The sequence below is a fragment of the Phocoena sinus genome, chromosome 11, assembly GCF_008692025.1.
Source record: "Phocoena sinus isolate mPhoSin1 chromosome 11, mPhoSin1.pri, whole genome shotgun sequence".
NCBI classification, from domain to species: Eukaryota; Metazoa; Chordata; class Mammalia; order Artiodactyla; family Phocoenidae; genus Phocoena; species Phocoena sinus.
Window position 1 is genome coordinate 12,781,049 of NC_045773.1, and position 26,494 is coordinate 12,807,542.

Consider the following 26,494-nt stretch of genomic DNA (forward strand, 5'->3'; position numbering starts at 1 on the left):
ATCCTCACATGTAGTAAAGGAGATTTCATAATTGTACAATATTGTAATTTTTGCAAAAATTATAAAGTTGTATAAAAATACGCCCAAGAAAAAAGATAATGAATGTATCACATGTTAATGTCACTCTCGGTGATAGAAGCACGGGTAAATTTTTCTTTTCTTTTTTGAGCATTTGTGCTTTCCAAGGTTTCTAAAAAGAACAGGCATTGATTTCGTAATTTAAATGAAACCTTTTATTTTGTGAAAGCTTTTATTTTCAAGGCAACATTAGAGAGCAGTTCTTTAACGGGGGGAATAGAACACTTTTCTTTCTATAAATGCCTATTTGAGTAATTTTGCTCACAAGTTTTTTTGACCTTGAATCATAATAAGAAATAAATCCTTTTAACATCATGAACCAGTACACATGCAAATATGTGAGTACATTTATAATAGAAACAAGAGGTTCATGAAACAGTACTTCTTATATATTTGATGCATCTGGTATTTTCTATTCTATTTTCTTCCATGTCATTAAACACATTGCTACCCACAAACTAATGCATTACTACAGTCCATTAATGGATAATTACCCTTTGAAAATTATGCTGGTACTGAGGAATGATATAGTAAAATATTCAGATTTCAATAAAATACCTGTAGATGTTATAGGTAAATACCTGGGCAAAGTAAAAAGAAAATGAGCTAAAGACATTTCTAAGGAAACTTTTCCCAAGATTATTTCAGTGTTATACATTCTGATAGCCATAATAAAATACTATACTACACAAAAAAATACTTAACAACTTTAAAATTCTATGTAAAATTAAAAATTCTGTGGCTTTTTTCTTTTGATCTACAGTTTTACTTCTCCCACCTGTCAATTTCACCATTAAAGCTATCAATTTAGCTCAAGTTCTTTTACGCTGGGAACCAAATACTGATCAAGAACAAAGAAATGTCCAGCTAGGGTATCACGTGAAAATAAATGCTCCACAAGAAGAAGATGTAAGTGTTTATTCTGATGGCAATCCTCATTTAAATTTTAACTTTGACTGCATTTTCCTTATCAAAGAAATTTTAACTGAAAAAAAAGAAAACCACTAAAGGGCTTTTTGTTATATTCCCAGTAGAGCAATGTCTCTATTGAAATGACTGAGAACCAGTGCCACACCTGCATTAAACAGCAGCTCGGAACATTTTAACTTTGGGACAATTCTTCCACTTAAAAATCAAGTTTAGTAACTTCTGAGGTACAATGGTTCAGATATTGGTTTTATATAATTTCTTCTAAAATAGCCAAAAGAACAGAAGAGAAAAGCCGTATAAAAGAGGAGGAGGGCAGGGTACCTAATCGAAGACGCCAAGTTCGAATCCCAGTTCGGCCATTTCCTTCCTTTAGAATCGTGGACTAGTCACTTAACCTCTCAGAGCCCCAACTTCACTGCAGGCATATATTAAAGCACCAGGTACCTAGTAGATGCTCAATAAAATTAAACAAATTAAATTCCAGTCAATATGGAATTCTAGAGAATTTTCCGTCAAAAGTTACCTCTGGGGAGGAGACTGGAACTAGAGATGGTAGTCAAAGGAAACTGGAGCCTTCACTGTAACATTTTGTTTGTTTTTATAAGAAGCATTTATTCAGTTTTTATATAAAGCATTTATTTATTCAGAAGCATTTGAGATGTACACATCTCAAATTGGGTAATTTATTTATTCATTTTTAAAACCACTTTATTTTGATATAACTGACCTGTAAAAAGCTGCACCTATTTAATGTCTACAACTTGAAGAGTTTAGGGATAAAGACATAACCTTGAAACAGTGGGTTTAATTTTTTCTAGCAAAACGATTTCATTGCATTGTGTTTACGTGCCATTTTAAAAGTGGAAGAAAACGCCTAGTTGATTAAAATAGTTCTCTCAAGGCCACTTCCCCTTTGCATATCGTGACTTGTGGGTCTTATTTTTAGTACGAAACCAGGAACACTGAGAGCAGACGCATAACCATCCTTCATAAAGGCTTTTCAGCAAGTGTGCAGACGGTCCCGTGGAGCGACCGCTCCCTCCAGCCAAGCAGCTGGGTTTCCGCGGAACTTAGAGCCCCACCAGGTAAGGCAGGCCTCTAAGAGCCCAGTTTTATATTTCGGGCTTTGTAAACACAGGAAAGTCAGAAAACAAACACCTCAGTTTTCTCTTCTGTCAGTCACCAGTTCCTGCCCGGTATCCTTCTACCTCATCAACATCCTCACCAAGACCATGATCACTTCTCAGTGTCATAACCCAGCCAACTCTGGCTGGCACGTCCCTGCCAGCATTGCGGCTGTTTCTCCTCCCCAGCTCAAAAGACAGAGGGTCATAAACTAAATCTGGGCCAATCAGGTCTCTCATAATTGGGTTCCAGGACATCTTTCCAACCACCCCCTACGTGATTCCTGCGCTCTTCTCAGATGGATTTACAGCCATGACGCCTACACACTAGCACAGTCCTGCCTCGGTGCCCTCGCTTTCCTGGGCTCACCTGACTGCTTTTCTGAATCCTTCCTATACTTCATAGCCCAAATCAAATCGTACCTGCTCTGTGAAGCCCTTTTTGATGTCCCCAATCACTACCCTTTCTAAAGAAACAATCAGAAGCTGTCATGGCAATATCTTGCTCTTTTTTTTTTTAAATCTTTATTGGAGGACAGTTAATTTACACTGTTGTGTTACTTTCCGGTGTACAGCAAAGTGAATCAGTTATACATATACATACATCCACTCTTTCTAAAATAAAATTTTGACCATCTAGGGTCTCCTGGAACCTCAATTGTGAATTTAACCTGCACCACGAATACCAAGGCAAATAATTACACACACTTACGGCCGTACCAAGTTTCTCTTCACTGCACCTGGCTTGTTGGCAAGGATGCCCCTGAGGATACGCAGTATTTTCTCTACTATAGGTTAGTATCTGTTTTCACTTTCGCGAGTGGGTTGATTTCTCCAGCCTTAAAAACTTATGAGTGTTCCAATTCAGGTATGGCTCTTGGACTGAAGAATGCCAAGAATACAGCAAAGACACCTTGCAGAGAAATATCGCCTGCTGGTTTCCCAGGACTTTTATCAATAGCAAAGGGCGCGACTTGCTTGCAGTGTATGTTAATGGCTCAAGCGAGGAAGCTGTGATCAAGCCTTTCGATGAGCTCTTTGCCCTTCACGCCATTGGTAAGATGGGCCTGACTCAAAGCCAAAATAACTGAATCGCAGAATCTCAGCACTGGGAGGGGTTATAGGATCACCTTGTTTAGCTACTTGTCTGATGCTAAGTGACCATCTGCCCGCTGCTTAAGAACCACAGTGTCAAGGTTTCTCAGCCTCCTCGCTCGATATATTTGGCGAAAGAACTCTGGGTGTGGCCTGTCCTGTGCCTTACCAGGTGTTCAGTAGCAGCCCTGGTCTCCACCTACTAGATGCCAGTAGCACCTCCTCCCCAACAAATTGTGACAATAAAAATGTCCCCTAGGGGATAAAATCTCCCCTCGTTGAGAATCACCGCTCCAGGGAAAGTAAACTCACTGCTGGAAGAACCCCATATCATCTCTCAGCAGCTCTGGCTGGTTTGGTAACATTTCTGCCCATGGGTCCTGTGATGGGCTGGTGCCACCCCCAAACAGGTCTGATTCTTTTCCCCACAAGATGGTCCCTCAGCTATCCAAAGGCAGCCAGGTTTCCCATCCTGAGATCCCTCTTCCCCGGGCTACCGGCCCCCAATTTCTCATGCACTCTTCTTATGATCCTCTACCCTTCTGGACTTTCTCCTCTGGGTGTTCTTGAGTTAGAGTGTCCCCCTTACCATGTGGTTCTCAGATCTAAGCCTATTATTTAAGCTTTCACGTACGTGCTCAGTTCTCAAAACTGAAGACCTCCTTTATCCTAGATACTTGTATTAAAGCAGCTCATCAGGAGCCTCTCACATAACATTTCTGGTTCTGAACGTTCAAGGTTTCAGTGGTGGCCTCTGCTTAGCAGCGTGGGCTGTGGAGCCAGGCTGCCTGGACTTGGGTCCTGGCTCCTCCACTGACTTGCTGAGTGACCTTAGACAAGCTGGTCATTTCTCTGGGCCTCAGTCTTTTTGTCTGAAATATGGGGAGAAATCAATACTTCCTACAAGGTCTCTGTGACAATTAAGTATGCTGATAATTATAAAGTGCTTAGAAGAGTGCCTGGCTTAAGTATCCATTAAATACGCAAAATGGGATTGTTTAAAGGACATGGTTTGGCATGGGACATCTGTATCTGTTTCTATCATCTATATGCGTATCAAACAGAGTATAACTTTGTTTAAAGAATCACAGCACTTGCTAAAGAGATTATATAATTCTCTTTGCTAGAGTATTACTTAGATGACCTAAAAATATCACTTTCATGAAAACAGGTGATAAAAATTGCTGAGGGGGACCTGAGAAACAATGATATTAAGACACCAATGGACACAGCCTGGGACAGACCATGGGCATTTTCTTGTGTGATATTCATTTTATTGAGACCAATTTCTCAGATTACTAAAAGAAATAAATGCTCTTTTGATGAAAAATGTTTTGGCTTAGGGGATGGTAGGCTCTGGAGCCAGTGGGCCCCGTTCTTAGCTCGTCCCTAGGACTCAGTAACTGTGAGATCTAAGTCACATAACTTAAGACAGGGACACTCAGAGATAATTTCTATCCACATCAAGTGGCCATAAAACAATCATGTGAGATCTCAGGGGAAAGAACTGTGGAGTTATATGTAAAGACAAGTTCAGCTCAATCTGTTCTTTTTCTGTAAGAGAAAACTAAATCCTCACAACAAACCAAAACAAGATACACAAAACAAAATGAAATAAAAACTGAGTCCCAGGAAGAGGAAATAATCGGTCCAGCCACACACCTGCTTCATAGAGCAGGGCTTAGTGGAGGCTCCAGGGCATTTTCTCTCCAGGATCAGGTTTGTCCTCCAACTCGAGAAGTAAAAAATGGATGGTGGGCTGGGTCTGGGTCTTGCAGTAAGCTGAAGGAAAAGGCATTTAACCATTCGATGCCCTTTGAAGTAGGAATCCCTGAGGTTTACGGGAGAGATCTCTCCTTTAGCACCACAAGACGGGAGTCAGATGTGAGCCGCTGGAGTCCTGTGGCTTGCAGGTTCGTAGATTAAATCCTGGCGTACAGTACTCGAGAAGACACAGCTTAGAGATGCCTTGAGAAATGTGGGTGGATTAGATTTACCAACTGTGATCACCGACCTCTCGGTTCTTTAACCTAGATCGAGTAAATCCTCCAGCAAAAGTCACAGCAGAGATTGAAGGAACCTGTCTCTCTATCCAATGGGAGAAACCAGTTTCTGCTTTTCCGGTCCATTGCTTTGATTACGAAGTGAAAATTTACAACACAAGGAAAGGGTATTTTCAGGTAATGCTTCAGCTCATTCTGATATTCGATGACAGATTTCTTTTAGAGGCATTTAAAAAATTATTGTCAGTGACTGCGCTGGTTACCCCTTGCAACCCCATCTACCTGGGTTTTATGAAAATAAATCAAACCTTACTGGCTTTTTGTCTTGAAAGGATCTATTACTTTTGGTTGAAAATAATGCAACGGATCAGATAAAAGTTCATTAGCACCACTGTTGGTGAAATGGTGCAGCTGCTATGGAAAGCAGTATGGGGATTTCTCAAAAATTAAAAATAGAATTATCATATGACCCAACCTTTCTACTTCTGGGTACGTATCCAAACGAATTGAAAGCAGGGTCTCAAAGATCTCTGTCCATCCGTGTTCACAGCAGCATTATTCACAATAGCCAGAAGAAGGAAGCAACCCAAGTGTCCATCGACAGAGGAATGGATAAACAAAATGTGGTCTATCCATACAATGCAATATTGTTAGTCTTAGAAAGGAAGACAATCCTGACATGTACTGTATCATGGATGGACCTTGAGAACATTATGCTAAGTGAAATAAGCCAGTCACTAAAAGACAAATATTGTATGACTCCACTTATATGAGGTGCCTAGAGCCGTACAATTCATCAAGACAATGGGGAGACAATGGTGCTTTGCCGGGCTGGGGTGAGGGGGGAATGGGGAGTTTTTGTTTAACGAGTAGTTTCAGTTTCACAAGATGAAAAGACTGCTGGAGATAATGTGAATGTACCCTACTACTGAACTGTGCCACTTAAAAATGGTTAAGATAGTAACTTTTGTGTTGTGTGCATTTTGCCACAACTTAAAAAAAAAACTGCCTCCTTAGCCCTAATGGACAAAAAGTTCAAGGGGAAAGGAACTGAATGAAAGTCAACATTTACTGAGCATCAACTATGCATTATGCTTTATTATCCTCACAGTTACTCTATTATGTAATGATCATTCTCATTTTACAGGAAAGTGAGGCACAGAGAGATTAAGTAAGTTGCCCAAAGTCACAAAGCAAGAATAGAATAGAAGTCAGGATTCAAACTTCTGCCTTACAAATTCAATTCAATTCAATTCAATTCGGGTTAATAAATATTTACGAGCTGGCTTCTCTGTGGGATATACAGAGATAAATAGGTACTGTTTCTGCTATCAAGGGGCCTGGTCTACTGGATGCACTCCCTCAGCCTCAGAGCTGCCTGACCATCGTAAATGTCAACGTGGATACAAAGGAGGGAATGGACAAAGCAAGCTGCCAGGGCCTCCACCCAGGGGAGGGGAATTGAACAGAATCTTCAAGGATGAATAGAAACTTGCTTCTTAGTGGGAGAAGCAGAGAAGGACTTTTAGCCAGCACTTCCCCATGTACTTAAGCACACATGGTGAAAGACTGGCTTTCTTTCTAAAATTTCTAATCCACCCTACATTTGTACTTCTGTAAAATACAATAAAAATGATTTGCTAGAAAAAGCACATATAGCCAAAGACAAGCCCAGTGATCCTGGTCTTGAACGCCATGGCAATGCCAGGTTGCTATGAAAGCTCCCAAATTGTTGTTTCCCTTTCTATATTTATCTCCTCAAGGATCAGCAATAAACAGCTCCTGACTCACACCAGTCCTCCAACCACACTTGGAGTGGCAGGGGTTCTAGGCAGAAGGAGCCACTCCACAGCATGAGTGAGCATGGTTCCTTCAGCCAAGTGGCAGTAATTTAGTCAGCCTGGACATAAGGCCAACGTTGGAATCATAACTCTAGCTCTTACACTGGGACTTCTCCCAGAATGACTCTAAGATTTTGTTTAAAAAAAAGAAATGGTTTTTCTTTTTAAAACCATGGTCATAGGCAATGGAAACCACTAAAGTGTTTAGCTTGATTGAAAAATGTGAACACATCTGCAGAATCACAGAATTATTTTGGAAGCAGCATGAAAGCTGGGTATGGACGGAGAGGGGACACGTGGACATAGAATACCGGTTTCATGGCTACTGCAACAGTCCAAGCAAAAAATGATGAAACCTAAAATGGCAGTGGTTTTGGAGCAGGGACAAAGAAGGGAGAAACACATTCAGGAGTAGGTAAGATACAGGCGGCCAGGGACACATCTCGGGTTTGGGCTATTAGCTGCATGGTGGGGACACTGACCAGTAGAGAGAACATACACGAAAGGTTTGATTGTGAGAAAACAGCCTCATTTCAACACTAGACAATGTTAGCCTGTGTTGCCTACGGCAAATTGGCATTTACTGAGTGCTTATTATTAGGTTGAACTGCCCAAAATGGCTGTTTTTGCAGGTCAAAAATGGGTTGGTGAATATTATCACTTTTCATATGATTCAACCCAATATATCTTTAAACTTGGGCTTTACAAAGTTAATTCCATTTAATTCAATAATCCATTAGGTGGTATGGTTCCTATTTTACAGATGAGAAAACTGAGGCTCAGAGAGGTCAAGGAAATTGCCCTGCAGTTAGTTGGAGGTAGACCTGGGATTCAAACCCTCTTCTTCCTAGATTCAAGGTCCTTTTGTTCTTTCTGCTTCCTTATGCCCCCTCCATCCCTTGCTCCTTGCCCCCTGGCTTGGGGTGAGACACTGTATCAGGGATCAGCGCACTTTCATTGTAAAAGGTCAGATAGTAGGTATTTTAGGCTTTGCAGATCATACCGTTTTTGTCACAATTACTCAGCTCTGCCATCAGTACAAGCGAATAGGCGTAACTGCGTTCCAGTAACTGTGCTTGTGGACACTGAAATTTCAATTTCATGTACTTTTCATGAGTCACAAAATATTATTTCTATATTTTTCAAACACTGAAAAATATATAAGTCATTCTTAGCTTGCAGTCCCTACAAAAACAGGTAGCAGGCCAGACTGGCCATAGACTGTAGTTTGCTGGATCCTGTTGAATATGACGGAAGCCATGTGATATTGTTAGGTGATTAGAGAATATCCAGGGACAAGATGAGGGAGGTTATGCATTCTGCTATGTGCCACTCCAGTCTTTCAGTCTGGAAATATCAGTTGGACCCGGATGGCTCATCTAGATCTTACAACTGCCTGTTTTATTTATTTTGGTTACTACATAGCTTTCCCCCCAAGGGTGACTGCCAACACCTCCATAGTGAAGTGGTCTAGAATAAACTAATCGATGCGAGTCTTACTGATTTTAAATGGGTCACTGAATACTGAGTCACATTACTTACATACGACCTCCCATCCTGATGATCGCCGTAATTTAAATTGCGTGTCCAGGGATTCTTACAATGATATTTTTTTCCCATGTAGACAGAAAAAATGACGACCAATACATTCATCTCCGTAATTGATGGTATTTCTGAGTATTCCATTCAAGTGAGAGCAGCAGTGAGCTCTGTGTGCAGAGCGGTGGGACCCCCCAGTGAGTGGAGCGAGCCTATTTATGTGGGTGAGTATCTCCTGTTTATTTTAAAGCAAGTGACCTTACTTGTAGTTATAACAGATCCTCCTGGAAAGTGTACACCTTCACTTGTGAGTCCTGGAATGCTTTCACGTCCCTACTAAGCCTCATCCTCTGTCAGTCTGCTGCCTTTTTGACCAGAGGTGGATTTACCATGAGGCCAATGAAGCTGCAGTGTTCCAGCTTCTCACTAGCAAGAGCCCTTCCAAAGTCTAGTACTTTTTTTTTTTTCCAGATTATCTGGTCCTACTTCTATTCAGTTTTACCAAATTAATTTTTTTTGTTTTGAAATAACTGTAGATTCATATGCAGTCATAAGGAATAATGTCAGGAGAGCTCATGTAGCCTTTACTCAGCGTCTCTCAAGACTAACTTCTGGCAAAACTGTAATATAATATGGCAACCAAAAAAGTGGCATTGCTACAACCCACTGATCTTATTCAGATTTCATCGATTTCATATCTACTCATTTGTGTGTGTATTAGTTCTATGCAATTTTATCCCATGTGCAGGTTTGTGTATATGTCACCACAAGGGTCCTTCCTTTTGCCCTTTTTTAAGCACTTTCATTCCTCTCTCCTCTCCTCCATTCCTAACCCCTGTCGACTACTAATCTGGTCTCCATTTCCATAATTTTCCTATACCTAATTCTGAATTCATACTTTTGTTTCATTTCATAAAGAAGATTCCAAAACTGAATAAGCTCAGGGCCCACAAAATCTGGATCCAGCCCTGGGCCCTCAGCGTAACAGACCTAGAGGATCCCAAGGACTGGCATCACCTGGGCTCCTGCATGGGTTCTGCAGCTGTTTTTGTTTATGATTAAACTGACTAGCTTACTTGGCAAATAATATGATCATTGTATCTGTCTGTGGGACTGGAGAAGGGTGATGATGGTGGCTCTAAATGAAAGGGCAAATTTCCATTCTCCTTTTATGTCAGAGGGCAATTCCATAACTTGGAGAGGTGGCCTTGCACTGTGATGCTAGAACATGCACACCCTGTGTTTGATACTATCTGCGTATCTTGGCCAGTTAAAAAACAACTAGTGTAGCTCATGTATGTGCCACAGACATGCAGCCTGGGGATGCAGACGTATGTGGCTAAGTGCTGCATAAGAGCTACAAGGACACGAAGAGGAGGGAAGAATTCTGGAGTCTTCCATAGAAAGCTCAGGTTTAATGCCAGCCTTAGCACGTACTGACTACATACCCTTGAACAAACCACTTCTCTGCCCATCCGTGGATTCCCAGGACTAAGGAGGTAATTAATATCCACCTCTCCTGTCTCACAGGTTATTGTGAAATACAAACAACAACAGCAGATAACATTTATTGCTGACTATCCTCCAAGCCCTGTGCTAAGTGCTTCACATGCACTAGCTTCACTAATCCTATCCACCAAACTGTTCTGCAGATGAGAAAACAGGTTTCGAAAGTTTAGACAGTTTGCTTAACTCTGCATGGCCAGTAAGTGGCAGAGAAGGAATTCAAACCCAAGTTGACTGACGCCAGCACCAGAGACCTTAGCTCTATGGCATGGGGGCTGGGACGCTGCAAGGTGCAAAGAGCTGAACAAATTAAAGACGCATTTAAGGGATCCTGGTAGCTAACTTTGTGATTATGGCTGGTCAAGCACGTGAATATCACTGTCCCTCAACGTACGAGGTAGTTAACGCTCCACTGAAGGGTGTACCTAAGGAGAGATTTCTTTCGGCACATGCTAGGATTTTCTATCATTTCATTCATTCCCTTAGGCTAATGGGTATCTCTGCAGGGCACTCCTGGGCAGTGACCCACGGGCCCATGTGGATGTAAGTCAGACCAGACGCATAGCAGGGAGATTTCCAAGGGAGACTGGGAAAGACAAGGAAAGACCCGAGAAATGGAGCTGGGTTCTGAGTCTGCAAGGGAACTGGTCTTACTGAGTCGCTGAGCTTCCAAAGGGGAAAGGAGCCTCTAGAGCTGTGTGACACGACCAGCACAGCCTTATGGCACGGCCACCACATCACCGCACTGGGACTCAGAGGACCAGCATGAGGCTTGCTGGGAAGGAAGCAGAAAGGACAAAAGGAGCTGAGAACCGGCCAATTGCACCTACTTCAGGTTGCTGCCAAAGCCAGTCTTTCCCCCTCCCCCCTGCCTCCTCCCCAGGTCCAGGCCCCAACCTGACCAAACAGACCCACCGCATGCAGGCACCCCTTCCACACCGCTTTATCTGCACAGACAAAATCCACTCTACTCCCCGAGAGGGGGACCAGCAGAAGAAACGTGAATCCGTCTCAGGGAATTTTCAACAAGGCTATGAATTTCTTCAAACGCCTGCGACAGAAGCTTAATTTTCATGACCCGCATTTGGTGGATTTTTTTTTAATGCTTTGTTATTTCCCAAAGGCCGAAAACTCATTGGCCCCCAATTATTGACATTTCTGAGTGTCTTCCCAACATCACTGCGCATATAGTTTCAGAGTTTTTTTTTTTTTTTTTTTAATTCTGTGTGAGGACCTCAAACTAACTTGGAGACAGACCAAGGCGGGAATCTTGGCTACGGAGCCAGTTCTGATTTTTTAGTGTTTGGGTTTTGAGTTCTCATCAGTGTTGTCTGTTGAGAGTTTAGAACTTAGAGAGCAGAAGAAAGCGAGAGACAAATCGGGAGATCTAGGTTTTGGTCGTGGCTCTACCAGTGCCTAACTCTTTGACTGAAGTTAGAGATGCGGAGATAATATTTCATGAGCCCAGTTATCGGAGACTGCTTCCACAGCTGTGTTGAGAGGGAATCTCAAGTTACATTTAGGTCATCCGAAGGCGCGGTCATCTGTCACCCCGGCAGGGGACAGAGTGGTGACCAGCGTGGCAGGGTTTGGCTGCCCCCGACCTAGTCAGTCACCTCTAACCCCTCTGGGTCTCAGTTTCCTCACCTGTAACACGTGAGTCTCCTCACTTGTCAGTTCTTCCCTACTCTGCCTTTCATGTTCTCTTACCCCCATCAACCGCCAACAAAAGTGCTGAGAGAGAGATTGTGACCTGTGCTGAGAGTTTAAGCTTGTTTTTAATTTATTTTTCACTCTCCACTTTAGAGCTGGCGCCCCATGATTATTTTCTAAATAACAGCTTCCTAGCTTGGAACCGGGCTCATTATCATTTGCTCTCAGGTGTGCCTCACTGCCATCACCCACGGCAAATCCCATTTCATTTGCTGCCAGCCTGGTCATGAAGATGAGCTGATTAATATTACCATGCGCCTTATAAATCCATCCTTTCTGGAACTGACTTCCCTGCTCACTTTAGGATCATTAGTGAATTTAATCAATGCAGGCTCTCTACTGTCATCAGGATGATTAATAAACATCACAGGAAGCTCGGGCTCCTCTGGGACATTCCACATGGCTCTTCCTTACCCCGCGAGGATGCAGCGAGAATAATGCTCTGCTTGCAGCCTACCAGGCAGGGTTCCCGCTCCATTCATTTCCTCTAGACATCCTTCCTCCACTCCTACCTTGTCTTCAAAATGGCACCCTGGAGCCCTCCCCTTCCACTTTCACACCAAGGCCCGACTCACATATCACCTCTTTGTTAGACATTATTAAGTCCACCTCCTTTATCTGAGGGAAACGGAGGCCCAGAGAGATTAAATAATTCAGTAGTTATCAAACAGCCAAGAAGTGGCTATTAATGGATAATATTCTCAAATAGGTGACACAGGAGTCAATTAGCGAACTGGAATAGATTCAATTTACTAATTAACCCATCATCACCCAGGGTTATTGAATCAAGAGAGAGACACCAGATGAGCAAGTTTTGACTGATGAGAAAGGACTGCTGTCCTGCTCCAGCTGGCAAGGTCCCTGGACAGTCAAGAGGCGCAGGGGCAGCCATCAGGGGTCCAGCCAGCCACAGCGCGCTCCTCACCTGCCCTGAAACTCTGCCCTCCTGTGCTGGGATTTCTAGAACATGGAATACTTTTTTTTCTCAGATGCAAGGAGCAGTTTCATCTTATCAGCCCTCGTTATCAGCTGCCCTTCCTCAGCTGGCTTCTCTGCCTTATCTGAAGGGCTAACTTTCCACACTTCTTCCTCCTTTTGCAACTTTCTTAACTTCCGGATGCTTCTGCTCCCTCGTTATCTGGGCCATCTCCTGTTTACCAAAACCTGGTGTCTCCTGAGTGGTTTATGGTCTGAGTGAAGATATTCCTTTTCTCAAGTTCATCAACTTCTCTTCTCTCTCCCCTCCTGGAAGCTCAAATATCATGCAGGAAACAAGCAATAATGAAAACAAAGTTTCCTACAATAACGCCCTTCCCCGTGGAAAAGAGTATTACACATCCATCCACCCAGCCGTGTTGCTGGTGTATCAGTGGTGACGGGTCTTCCTCCCCCCACCCCCGCCAGCGCACAGGCCCTGCCCCTCAAACAAAATTGGGTTTTGCCCTGACATCACTGAAGGCCGTATCTGAAGGCCAGGATCTATTCGATGATGGTACCAGGTACCAATTAAAATGTATTTACAAAAAAAAAAATATTGCTTTAGGTTTGAGATGTATAGCACTTACACCCCAGGGAGTAGGGGAAAGTTCACCGCACTTCTCAGATGCCTCAGCTGTGCGGTCAAGGTCGACACGGGCTGGCGGCTTCCTTTCGGGGCATCTTCCTCGAGACCTGTTACTCACAGGAAATCCTGGCCGTGGCTTTCTGTCACAGTTTGTTTGCCTGTGTGTGTCTTTAGGGTGAGGGGAGCCTTAGAGTCACATCACACATTCTAGAATCCGTAAGGACTTCATGAAAAGAGTTGGAAGCAGAAAATCAGGGAGGGAAGTTAGAACTGGGGCTGGGATGGAAGCAAGGGTCCCACAGGGAGACTCTGCTGCCTTTGTCCTCGGACTTGACATTCATGGGCTGTGAATGAGTGCGGAAACCCGGCACACCGGCCCCAGGGCACGTGGAATCAAAACCTGGAGGGTTTGAAGGTTTGGTGCCACCTTCAAGATCCTCCAGCCCACCTCCTACATTTTACACTTTGCCGGCTCCACCCTCAGACTCCGCGCCTGTGCTCTTTTTCTTTTCCTTTTGCCACCATCTTTCTTTCTACATCCTCACACTGTTGTGAAAAAGGGAGAAAACCAGGAAGGAGAAAGGTGAAGGGGAGACACTGCAGAGAGCTCAGATCCACTATCCCTGGGTCTTCCAAATGAATTTTGCAAATTCAATAGCTTCTGTGAAGAAATGGCGGGCTTCTGGCTCGTTAGCGACAAAAACTGATTGAGGAATAAAACGCTGACCCAGTCAGTACCTGGAAAAACCCACTTGGCTTCCCTGAGGGGGATATAACTTGTGACGATGATGGGTTTTCTTTGTAAATGGGGGGTTTCGGGTTGGTAAATGTGGTGGCCGCTTTGATCCGCTGTTTCCTTTTCCCCAGGCTCCTGTGGTTTCCAGGCTGGTAGCCGTGGCCTGAGGGCGGGCCAGCAGGGAGCCTTCAACTTCTGTCCCCGAATGTGAGGAGCAGGGAGCTCCCCTGTGCTTTCAGGCCCGGCCGCCTGGAGGTGTGGTGTCCACACCAGACTGCCACGCGTGACCTGTGCCTCGAGATGGGCCCGCCAGATGACGGGAGGAAGGTGGGACTCCCATCTTGGGGCAGGCACTGTGCTTGGCGTGTTCACCTATGTTATCTTATGTATCTTCACAAACACAGGATTTTCCTAATTTACAGATGAGCAAAGAGACGCAGAGGGGTTAAGGAACTACCCCAAGTGACAGAGCTAGGAAGTGATGGATCTGGACCTAGAACACAGCCACAGGACTGGGTCCATGCCATGCTCTTTCTGTGATGCTTCATCACCCCGTGGGTGACAGTGCCAGCCAGGGAGACAGAGGCAGGAGGACTGGCTGTGGAGACTGGCGGCAGTGAAAGGGTCGCCCTGCAGCTCATGAGCTGGTCAGCCTCCGTGGAGCCCAAGCAGTGGGGACATTTTCATTGACCTCTTCAGGCTACTCTAGTCTAAATATCCCCTTACGAGTTGTCCATGGCGTTCATTTTAATATAAACCTCCTTGAGGGTGCGGACCATCGTGCTTTATGCCCTCTCCTACCCTCTAGTATCTTGAATATCTGGTGTTTTCTTTCCCTCCAGGCCTGAGCTTATGACTCTGCCTTCTGAGGATTCTGAAAGGGCTCCAGCCTTAGTCTGGCTTTCATGATTTAGGGAAATTATCTTGATGCCTTACTGCTGACACGATGTGTTTAATCATAATCACAGTTATAATAACATTCATTGAACACCTACTATGAACTAGCACCGGGCCAATCACTCTGCAGGAATAACTCAGCCAGTTCTTATCCCCGTTGAGCAAACCAGGTGATGGAAGCTCCTGAGGGCTCCCTGCTCAGGGTCACCTCTGCTGTAAGCGGCCGAACCAGGATGAAAGCGCTTCACCCCTGTTTCTTACTTCTACGTGAAGACTGCAGCCTCTGCAGCCAGCTTTCAGTTGCTTTAGCAGGTTGGTAGAACAGGGCCAGCAAACCCCTTACAGGGAAGAAAGTTCTGGGTTGCCTAGGGCCCCAGAAAGCACACACCTCTCCGTGCTGTGTGCAAAAGTCTGCAAAGAAGAAGAAGATGGCGAAGAGGGGTTCTCTATTTAGTTTCATCAGGTCGTGTCCTACTGGGGACAAATGCAGACCAACAGTACGGCAGCGATACCTCTAGGGAATCCTGAGTGCGCAAAGGTACACCTACACACCCGCCCCCCCATCCCAAGCATCTCCATGTCCTTTCCATATTTTGGGTCATTGAGCCCAATTTCCCCAGACGAACACAGAACACGTTTTGTGCATTTTGCTCTGGACCCTGGACTACCTACGTTCTGTCCACTGAGGCTGCATTTGCCGACCCCTCTCTTTCACTCTCCCAAAATCAGGTAAAGGGATTTTTTTTTCCCTAAAAAAGACCTCCCACAATCCACTTGACAGCTGCCTTAGAAAGCTCGCCCACCCAAAGGGCTTGCTTATGATTTTTGCTGGCACTGTGAGCCTGTGACCGGCTTGGCGGGTCCCTTCGCAGACGATGCCACAGCCTCCCGCTCTAATGAGAGACAAGTGCAGGAGGCTTTGTAAACGAATGCACCTGCATCCTGTTATCCAGGCCTGTCAGTGCCCTCAGAACTCCTCCCAGCGCCTGCTGGTTTAACAGAGTAGGGCTGCTTCACTGGAAGAGCCCCATCAATTTACTAATGAGCTCTTTTCCTGCAGAACCTGTTGTTGAGTCTGAAACTAGATCCAAACGCAACATGGAATCCCTAAAAGTCATACTTGTATGAACAGCTTAAGGGTGGAACAAACCAAATCGACCTTCTAAGTGTTATTAGTCTGAACTACAAAGATCATACAATTCTAGAACAAGTGGGGCTGCAGCACCGGGAGGAAAATGACTTGACAAAGCTCTGAGGGCAGAGCTGGGACGAGGTGCAGGGCCTGATTCTCTTTAAACACCAAGCTATTCGTCCCTCTCCGTACCTTTCCCACCATACACTCCAGGGATATACAGCATGAGAATTTTCATTAGTTGGCTAATTGTCAAGGTTAAATGGTCGAGACGTCAGAAACTGAGGAAGCCGAGGTCACCAAGAAACCAGACAGCTGAGTTCCCAAATGCTCCAAGTTGTCAATATTGGGAGAACATCCTAGAATGAGGTGCAGAGTCTGAAGGGCTTCTTCTCCTTGGCAGGACAGGCTTTGCGACTCCGTCTTTCTAAAGCTCATCTCTGCATAACCAAACAGCGGCGCCCATCAATTTCTTGAAAAGAAACATCCGTGGCTTCCGTTTTGACGGCAGAAAACTCATTCTTGAGTCAGAGAAAAGATTCAAGTTACCTTGAAACGCTTGTTCTTAAGAAAATGTCCAATGTCAGAGACCCCAAAATTCAAATTAATGATGTACCGAGGGGCCTCCCAACTTCTACAGAATTAAAATTCTTAATCATTTTGACCGGAAGGATATACACTGTCAGTGGGAACTGTACCCCTGTTCTACCTTCAGTAAAATCAGAGGAGGTGCTGTCTTTAATTCATTTTACTTACATAACTGACTCTCAACTTCGTTTTTGCATTAATCCCCAAGCAATTTCCATTTGGTAGTGAACATGTGAAACCTTTTTCTTGCACTGAATTTACCTGCCAGTTTAGGTTTTCTTTGCAGTAAAGCTGACCTCGGCTCTGGGGGGGTTAGCTCTGTTCTCAGGTGGTGGTAGGGGAGTAGTTCTGAAGCAAGGTGGGACACTGCAGAAACCAGGCGGGGAGAAATGACTCACGTGCCCCCTCCCTCCAGGCAGTGACGGTGACTTTGCTTTCCACATAGAACCTTGCATGCACCGGTAACTTTTTTTTGATCGAAAGAAATAAACTCAGTTGCCTCTCCAAAGAGGTTTTGTTAATTCAGAGAGAATCTTCACTTATCAACGTGAGCGCTCAAGTGAACAGCTAGAGAGTGGTTTAACTGAAAAGATTTGTGTAAGCACGCTCAGAAGTGAACGACACTTTTATCAGGACCTGACATACCAGCCTGCAGAGAATTGCACAATTTGAGACACCAACGGGACCCAGGGTGCCACCCGGATAATATTGATAACACGACTCATTCTTTCTGCAGGACTCAAGCTTCACCTGTTTAACCTACTTGTAAACAGGAATAATTTTGCTACTTGGCATAACCCTTGCTAAATTTATGTTCCATGTACATGAGTCTAGAGTTTCTGAATGTACTTGTTAGGGGACTTGCATAATGGTTCAGAGTGTACTACAGTGAGTTTCAGAGATGGGGCAATGAAGCAGGCAGAATCCCTTATTCAGGAAATCAGAGTGGGAAATAAAGCGAGCTGGTATTTGACTTCACGGTAGTAGTATGCCCCAGTTGCTCTTTATATTAGCTACGTGCAAGTGCAGTAAAAACTAGGTTTAACGGGACACTCGGTGACAATCCAGAGAACTGAATACTAATCCTAGAACCAGTGAGTGTCTATGGGATTTGGGAAAATAAAAGGTTTGTAAAATGAGGAAAAGCAGAGCCCCAGAGAGCCAAAGTGTGGCTACCACCTGTTTGTAAAACAGCTATAAATACATGAAACTTCTTTTTCAACGCCATGGTCAGAGATTTTAAATAAAGTGATTCGGTCCTGGCTAGAGCCTAGGGATCATCGGGAAGACTGGTATCTTACAAGGCAGCCCCCTTCTACTGCAGACACAGCCCGCAAACCCAGCCATGCCCAACAGCTGAGACACCACAACAAAACAGGGCTGCCTTGGAGGGAAGCGGTATCAGGCCGGGAAGAGGATGCTCAGGAGGGTGTTCCGTGACAGAGAAATGTTTAGGATGTGTTCCATGAAGCGCCTGCCCATGCAGTGGGTCCTGGGTTTGGGCGTGGTGGGCAGTGGGACGGGGTCCCTGCACCGTGGTTAAAAGCACGGCTGCTCAGCACGTCCTGGGCTTCACCCCCGGCTACCAGCTGTGGTCCTCAGCTGACCCCCTCCGCCCTTCTCTGCGACAGCTCCTCCATCCATCAAACTAGGACAGCAGCGCCCACCCTGAAGCACTGCTGTGAGAATTCAAGTGAGACTGCAAGGTGAGCACTTTGCAGAGTGTCTGGTACCTAAAAAGGGAATGTCAAAACATGTATGGAAGATAAGCTATTGGTGACTGCTGGTTTCTGATAACTTTTATTTTTTGTTCTTTTCTACAACTTTCCAACTTTCACTAATGAAAATATACTAAAGTCAATTTTGTGAGAGGTCAGTATACCCCAAATGACAATGCCGTGGATTGGGTCAGGGGTACTAAAAAATGTGCTGCATTGAGAGCGTTCTTAAGGGTCAGAGTTCAACTTCCTCATATTTGCAGATGAGGAAACTGAGGCCCAGAACGGCCACCTTCACAACAAGCTAAGAATAGAACCCAGGTTTCCAGACTAGGCAAACTCATGACACAAAAGCATGCATGTCTTGCATTTATGATGGTACAGATGAACCTATTTGCAAAGCAGAAACAGAGACACAGATGTAGAGAACAAACGTGTGGACACCGGTGGTGGGGAGAAAGGGGGGTGGGATGAATTGGGAGGTTGGGATGGACATATATACGCCACTGGGTATGAAATAGATAACTAGTGAGGGCCTGCTGTATAGCACGGGGAACTCTACTCAGTGCTCTGTGGTGACCTGGATGGGAGGGAAATACAAAAGGGAGGGGATATGTGTATACATATGGCTGGTTCTCTTGCATTTACGGTTGGGTGTGATGTAAAACAAGTGGATGAGGAAAGGAGGGAGGGGCTACAGAGAATGAGAAGAATCCAAGTGCCTTCCAAGGATTCCAGTTTGGGATCTTGCAAGAGGGGAGATCAGAATGGGGAAGTTATGAGGGAAGTTGTTTTGATGTGAAGAAGGGTGTGAGTTGGGTTTTGAATGCTGTCAGCTTTGAGACACATCCCAGTGGGTTCTGCCTACAGGCAGTCTCAGATCCAGACTGGGAGCTGGGCAGGGATAAAGACTCAGGAGAGGATGCCATGGAATTAAAAGATGAAGCTATGCTCAACAAACATTTCAAAGTTCAAAGAATAGACCATAGTTGAAAATACCAAAGGGTTAAGGCTGAGCGGTGAGGGGCAGTTGAAATTAGAAAGGGGGGAAGGAAATGATATTGAAGAAGAGGAATATTTGGGTAAAGGAGCCAGTGGCTTGGTTTCCAGGTGGGTGCAAGCATCAAATCTGAATTCAGGAGGGAGGTCAGGAAAAATAAAGTTGGAAAAAGAAACTGACCGTCCTTTGGCTTCAACCAGGAGGAAGCCACCAGCAAATTGTTAAAGTGCTTTCTGAGATGGGAAAAGGAAGCTGCCTGAATCCCTTATTCAAGAAATGAGGCTGGGAAATAAAGGAGGTATTGGATAATAGTTGGGAGAGATGGCAGAGCAAAGTAATGGCTTATTCAAGATAAAGGACTCTATGAATATTTGAAAGCAGAAGGAAAGAGATGAAGGAGAGATTAAAGCTTTTGGGAGGTAGAAGATAAACCTCAACTAAGAGTTCTCAGGAGGCCAGAAAAACAAACAAAAAAAGGGCACGAGATCAAGGCAACATTGGAATCACTAGCATTAAATCCTCGAGACATCTCTCCACCCTGATACCTGGAAAGATGTGAGTTTTTAAGTATTTTGGGGCTTTTGGAAGTCTTAAGATATTTTACAAGGGACTTGAAAATTCCACTTACATTCACTTCTCATTTTATAATAGAAACCGTTAATGGCAAACCAAGGATTGCTTCTCCTGGGGTGGGGTGTATATCTCACCTCTGTACTTAGAGCTGCTGTCACTAAATTACCTGTGTCTTTATTTGCTTATCGACTTCTTCCCTCAATTGCAGGAAGGGAGGGTTCACATGCTTTCTGTTAACACTGTCTCCCAGCAACGTGCATAACGTCCCACACATAATAGGAGCCCAGTAAATATTGGCTAAATGGGCGAATAAAGGAATGAATGAACACAGAAAGGACCCATGCATTCAGGGAGATAACTCAAGATTTGCATTCTTCTCTAAAAATGAATCAGACAGTTTAGCAAGCAGGTTACCCTTTAAACACCATTTGGTAAATGGCCTTGGGTTTTTCTTGAAGGTATTTCCAGTACCTTAAAAAAAAAAAAAAAATCACACACCCCCCAAAGCTATCATCAAAGCCCACAGAAGAATCTATCCTTGAGTATAAATTAGAAGCAAATTTAACTAGATGGTCGGCAGCATGTGGCATGTTTATACTTTCTGTACTGAATCAAGTTAGCATCCACGTTTTCATCTGTGAACAACAGGTATAAACGTAAGAGGCGTTGTGAGGATAATTCAGATTGTGAACTTACGACGGAGTCTGATACCTTTGTTGTGAACTATGAGTATTATCCCACACTCTACTTCCTCTAAAAGTCCAACTTTGTAAAATGTTTTGATTGTACTGCAATTAGGTTACTGAGTAGGCTTACATTTTTGCACCTTTTTCATCTAAAAACCTTAGTACTCACCAAAAGCTCCTAAGCTCCGAGATCCAGCTGGCACATTACCTAGAATATACTCCATGAGTATCTGCTCACTGATTAAAGAATGCCTCAAGATTAAAAGTGGCCTCACTGCCACTGCCGTTATTTCATTTCACTCTTGTATCGACCCTGTGGGATGGATGCTCCCTGCCCACCCTGCCCCATTTTACAGATGAGAAATCTAAAGCTCGGGGAGGTTAAGCTACCTTCCCAGCATCACCAGCGCCTTGAACTCTGACCCAAGCCCCCTTAGGCCCTAGTGAAGTCATCTCTCTTTCCTGCTGACGATTCTAGTTCTGATTTCGTTTGCTTTGTTTTTTTTCGTTAGGAAACGATGAGCAGAAGCCCTGGACAACATGGTTCCTTATTGCAGTTATGGCGACCATCTGCTTCATCTTGTTAATTTTCTCACTCATCTGCAGAAGGTAGGTATTCTTTTTATTTGGGTGCTTTCACTGGGATCTAAATATTGGATTTTTACCTTCTTGCCATGCATCCACTGGATGCAGGGTTCTTGTTATCAGGTGGAATGTATGACATTGTTGTGTCTTCCCGGGCAGCCTTTCCAAGATGAGTGTGGACCAAATAAAAAACTGGTAAACAGTAGGTGATTTACAGAAACTGGATACAGAGCACAACACAGCCTTCGGTCGTTAGATACCCCCTTCCTGAATTTGCCGACAGTCTATTCATCTCCGCAAAGGATTTTTTTTTGGCTGCACAGCGTGGCATGCGGGATCTTAGTTCCCCAACCAGGCATCAAACCCGTGCTCCCTGCAGTGCAAGTGTGGATTCTTAACCACAGGAATGCCAGGGAAGTCCCTCTATGAAGGTTTTTACATTCGTGTTTCTTTGATTCCCTGACTGCCTTCCACTCCCTACTTGGTTGCCTCTGTTGAGCCCCCAGGGCATGCTTGTTACGTCTTGGGTAAAGGAAGGCATCCCACTGGATGCTGAACTCACTATGGTACCTCCTGTGTTATGATCCCCAACTATGAGGTACCAACTCCTACCCTGGCCCTTCGGTCATCCAGTCCCTTACTGGCTGATCATTCCCAGGTCAGACAGATTCTAGAAGTGTCATGCAGATTTGGTGGCCAAACCTAGGGCTTGCAAACGGCCCCATAAGAACTTCTCATCCCTTCTGGTGTCCGGGAAGGCCAAGCGCCACTTAGGAGGCTGCAGAACATGTTCTATCTTATTAGCTTTTTCATAATTTAGAAAGTGACTTTTATTTTAAACAGCTTCACTATTAAAAATGTCTTATCAGATGGCATCTATAGGCTGGGGGGCGGTTGGCAGCTCAAAGGAGAAGAAAAAGACAGTAAACCCTGAGAGCTGGCACCTAGGGGGAGAGGCTGCCTACCAGCATCGTGGGTAACCCTGGGGCCCCCCGCACGTGATGTACATCATTTTCAGCAATCAGGCCTGGTAACACGCACCAACATGAAGCAACTGCCATTTTGTCTTCCTCGGATGATTCAGAAGTCCCATCAGAGCCTTGCAGCACCCCCAAGCTCTTCAACTATTACTACAGTGTAGATATTTGGAAGTCTTAGTCAATGAACATTTTGAATTCACAAAACAGCAGGCCCAGGGATTAACTAGGTCAAGTTTTAGAGTAGATATTTAAGGACAAGAAAGGCTGTTCTTGCTTATCTATTTCCCTCCTTTACTCTGTTTTCAGATGCCACTTGTGGACCAAGGTGTTTCCACCTGTTCCGGCACCAAAGAGTAATATTAAAGAATTCTTTGTAACCATCAACTATGAGGTAATATTGAAGGTTCTTATGACATGTCATATCTGCCCAGGGTTGGGTCCTCAGGGATCTGTCACTGGGTCATTCGTTTTCCATGTAACAAGGCAGGGTCTTTACCCAGGAGGCCAGGTGCCTTCAGGTTGCTTTTGTCATTCTGCTCTTCCGCTGATTATTTTAATATATGTTCATTACAGTCTTTGAATATTGCAAAGGTCCTACTCCGTTATGAGTGTCCTCACCAGTCAGACTTGAGCTTTTATTTTCTATCACCCAGCTCTTATCACCCAGACCTTGGGCAATTCCTTCAACCCCATGGGCCCTGGCTTCCATTTCTGCACAGTAAGGGGCACAGATGCGATGGTCCAATGACCTGTTTATCTCTGACGTTCTAACAATCAGTGTTTCTACACATGGGTACCCCAATCAGTAAAGTTTTTCAGAGGGATTTTTCCTAGTTCCTTAGTATAAAGAACCATAGAAAAGGCAAATGATTTCTCCAAATATGTTTTCTTAGGCGCTGTTAACCATTCAGAGCACTTAGGCTTAACTGAATGCTCACTTACCAATGGCATCCAATGGTTCTAGCATCACATGGTAGAAGTCATCCTTTCCCTAGTGAAATGCCTTGGCATCTTTGTTGAAAATAAGTTGTCCATGTATATCTGTGTCTATTTCTGGACTATTAGGTTTCATTGATCTATTTGTCTATCTTTATGCTAATACAAAGTCTTGATGACTAGAGCTTTATTGTAAACTTGGAGGCCAGGTAGTGTAAGGCTTCCAAACATGACTGTTCAAAGTTGTTTTGGTTATTCTAGGTCCTTTTTATTTCCATATAAATTTTAGAGCCAGTTTATCAATTTCAACAAAAAAAGCTGCTGGGATCCTGATCAGGATTGTCTTGTATTATAGGTGCATTTGGGGAGAAGTGACATCTTAAAACATAACGAGTCTTCCGATCTGTAAATGTGACATCTCACCTTATTTTTGTAGGTTTTCTTTAATTTTTGTCAGCAAGGTCTTGGGATGTTCAGTGTATTGCAGGTTGCTTGTTAAATCTGTCCTTAAATTGAATGGTTATTTAGATCAGGGGCCAGCCGACTTTCTGTAAAGAGCCAGATAGTAAACATTCAAGGGCCAAATGTTTTATCACACTGCCACTGTAGTGGGAAAACATCCACAGACAATATGCAAATGGCTTTGGCCAATAAAACTTTATTGACAAAATCTGGCAATGAGCCAGACTCAGCCCACAGGCTGCAGCCTGCAGACCCTCATCAAGCAATTTTCTTAATAAATTTCATTTTCTCTCTGATAAAGTTACTCATGGTAGGATGAGTCAACTGGTGACTGGTTGTAGGGGCGTTTGGGTCGATCACTCACTCACCAAAATGCATCACTGCAGTAAGAGGTGACCTTTCTTTAGAGTTTGCAGTTCGGGTGTTTGGGATGATCTAGCGGATGACAGTTACTGACCTACTGAAGCAGAGAATCGAGGCTGGCCCAAGAGTCACCCCTACCCTCAGTTCCACGCTTGTGGTCTCCTTTATCAGGGGGACCGCCAGCTTGCCCTTGTTAACCCATAGCTTTTCTGGAAGGAAAGTGTGCCCCACTGTGAAACTTGTTTCTCCTCCTGTGAACTCGTGCTGTGGATCCCTCCTGGATCTGGCACACTCATGCCTGGAAAGCACCTGTGGTTTAAGGAGCAGACTCAAGTCATCTGACCCAGCCTCTTAATAGCACATCTTAGTGCTGGTATCTCATTTCCCTTCACAGCCCCCAAAGATTTCCTTGCACATTCTGAGGTTGGTAAAAGAAACTGGCTTAACAGCTTACTGGGTAAGTTTGCGGTTTGTTGTTAATTAATATCAAGCCATGGGGACTTCCCTGGTGGTTCAGTGGTAAAGAATCTGCCTTCCAGTGCAGGGAACGTGGCTTTGATCCCTGGTTGGGGAACTAAGATCCCACATGTCACGGGGCAACTAAGCCAGCGCCACAACTACTGAGGTCAGCACCTCAACTAGAGAGCCTGTGTGCCGCAAACTACAGAGCCCACATGCCCTGGAGCCTGTGAGCGACAGCTAGAGAAGAGAAAACCCACACACCAAAACTAGAGAGAAGCCCGCACAACCAAGACCCGATGCAGCCAAAAACAAACAAACAAACAAACAAACCATCAAGTCATGTGTGCAAAACAACTCTTGGGATAGACAGGCTGGTTTCAGAATAAGCAAAGGATTTATGTCAAAACCCATCACTGCCAAGCTCTTCCGGACAACGCACTCTCCTCTCACATTGCAGCGGGTCAGGAAAAACAGATCAGTGAGAGGGATGGGGTGGGGCGGGAGGGCCGCAGCATGGAGGGGGAGAGTGGGGAGAACTGGGGAAATGAACGGTCACCTCCTGCCCTCAGTTCTACCACCTCCACCTGGAGGAGTAGGTGCCTCAGTACAGAGCTGACCACAGCTGGGCCACGTGCGGCAGTGCCCCAGCCTGTACCTTCAAAGGCAGAGCCTGTGCAACCAACCCACTCTTGGGGCCTTTGCTCCAAGGACAATGAGGGGGCCCATTAGAGTTATGGGCAAACCGCGGGAAGCCTCCCCCTGGTGGGAAAGGAGACCCTCTGCTTTTCATCACCGCTCATACTTCTAAGCTTGATGTTGGTACCCAGAATCCTGGGGTTCAGAGGGTAGCTGCTATCCCAGAGAGGCTGTTAAGCATGTTTTTGCTTGTCCAGGCCTGAGTCAGAAATTGTTCTGTAACGTTCAAGACACAGGCTCTGGTGGGAGGAGAGGGAGGGAGGAAGCAGGGGGATGAGCTTTTTAGTGATAAAAAAGACTCACTGAAAAAACTCTTATTCTCAGCTTTCCATTGGCTACAGACTGGTTTCCAGCCATTCTCTGTTTCTACGCTGGTAACCGGAGAGGGTTCCTTCCGAGATTAAGTAGACAACAACCTATTAAAAGTACGTAAGGCAGAGAGCACAGTTGCCGTGTTCATCACTGCGTGTTCAATGCATCACGTGGTGTCCAGTGCAAAAAATGTGCTGGGACTTCCCTGGCAGTGCAGTGGTTAAGACTGCATGCTCCCAATGCTGGGGACCCAGGTCCAATCCCTGGTCAGGGAACTAGATCCCACATGCATGCTGCAACTGAGAGCCCACGTGCCGCAACTAAGAAAGATCCCCCGTGCTGCAACTAAGACCTAGCGCAGCCAAAAGAACAAAAGTGTGGAATGATTCCTACATGGTTGGTGGGAACGTAAGTTAGTGCAGCCACTATGGAAAACAGTATGGAGGTTCCTCAGAAAACTAAAAATAGAACTACCATATGATCGAGCAATCCCACTCCTGGACAAAACTATAATTCAAAAAGACACATGCACCCCTGTGTTTACAGCAGCACTGTTCACAATAGCCAAGACATGCAAACAACCTAAATGTCCATCGATAGATGAATGGATAAAGAAGCTGTGGTGCATATATACAGCACAATGGAATACTAGTCAGCCATAAAGAATGAAATAATGCCATTGGCAGCAACATGGATGCAACTAGAGATTATCATATTAAGTGAAGTCAGTCAGAAAGAGAAAGACAAATACCATATAATATCACTTATATGTGGAATCTAAAATATGGCACAAATGAACCTATCTACAAAACAGAAACAGACTCATAGACATAGAGAACAGACTTGTGGCTGTCAGGGGCGGGGTGAGGGGGAGGGATGGGCTGGGAGTTTGGGGGTGGTAGATGCAAACTACTGTATATAGGATGGCTAAACAACAAGGTCCTACTGTATAACACAGGGCACTATATTCAATAT

At 44.6% G+C, this 26,494-nt stretch overlaps 1 protein-coding gene across 1 annotated transcript in view; it reads left to right on the forward strand.

The window, feature by feature from the left end:
- Window positions 1-26,494, forward strand: part of IL5RA (interleukin 5 receptor subunit alpha) — a 34,294-nt gene that overhangs the window by 6,387 nt on the left and 1,413 nt on the right. The window contains exons 4-11 of the mRNA XM_032648009.1: window positions 842-987; window positions 1,955-2,093; window positions 2,773-2,926; window positions 3,001-3,188; window positions 5,262-5,407; window positions 8,696-8,834; window positions 21,236-21,332; window positions 22,595-22,679. Coding sequence (XP_032503900.1) covers window positions 842-987; window positions 1,955-2,093; window positions 2,773-2,926; window positions 3,001-3,188; window positions 5,262-5,407; window positions 8,696-8,834; window positions 21,236-21,332; window positions 22,595-22,679 — 1,094 coding nt within the window. The remainder of the gene's footprint in view (window positions 1-841; window positions 988-1,954; window positions 2,094-2,772; window positions 2,927-3,000; window positions 3,189-5,261; window positions 5,408-8,695; window positions 8,835-21,235; window positions 21,333-22,594; window positions 22,680-26,494) is intronic.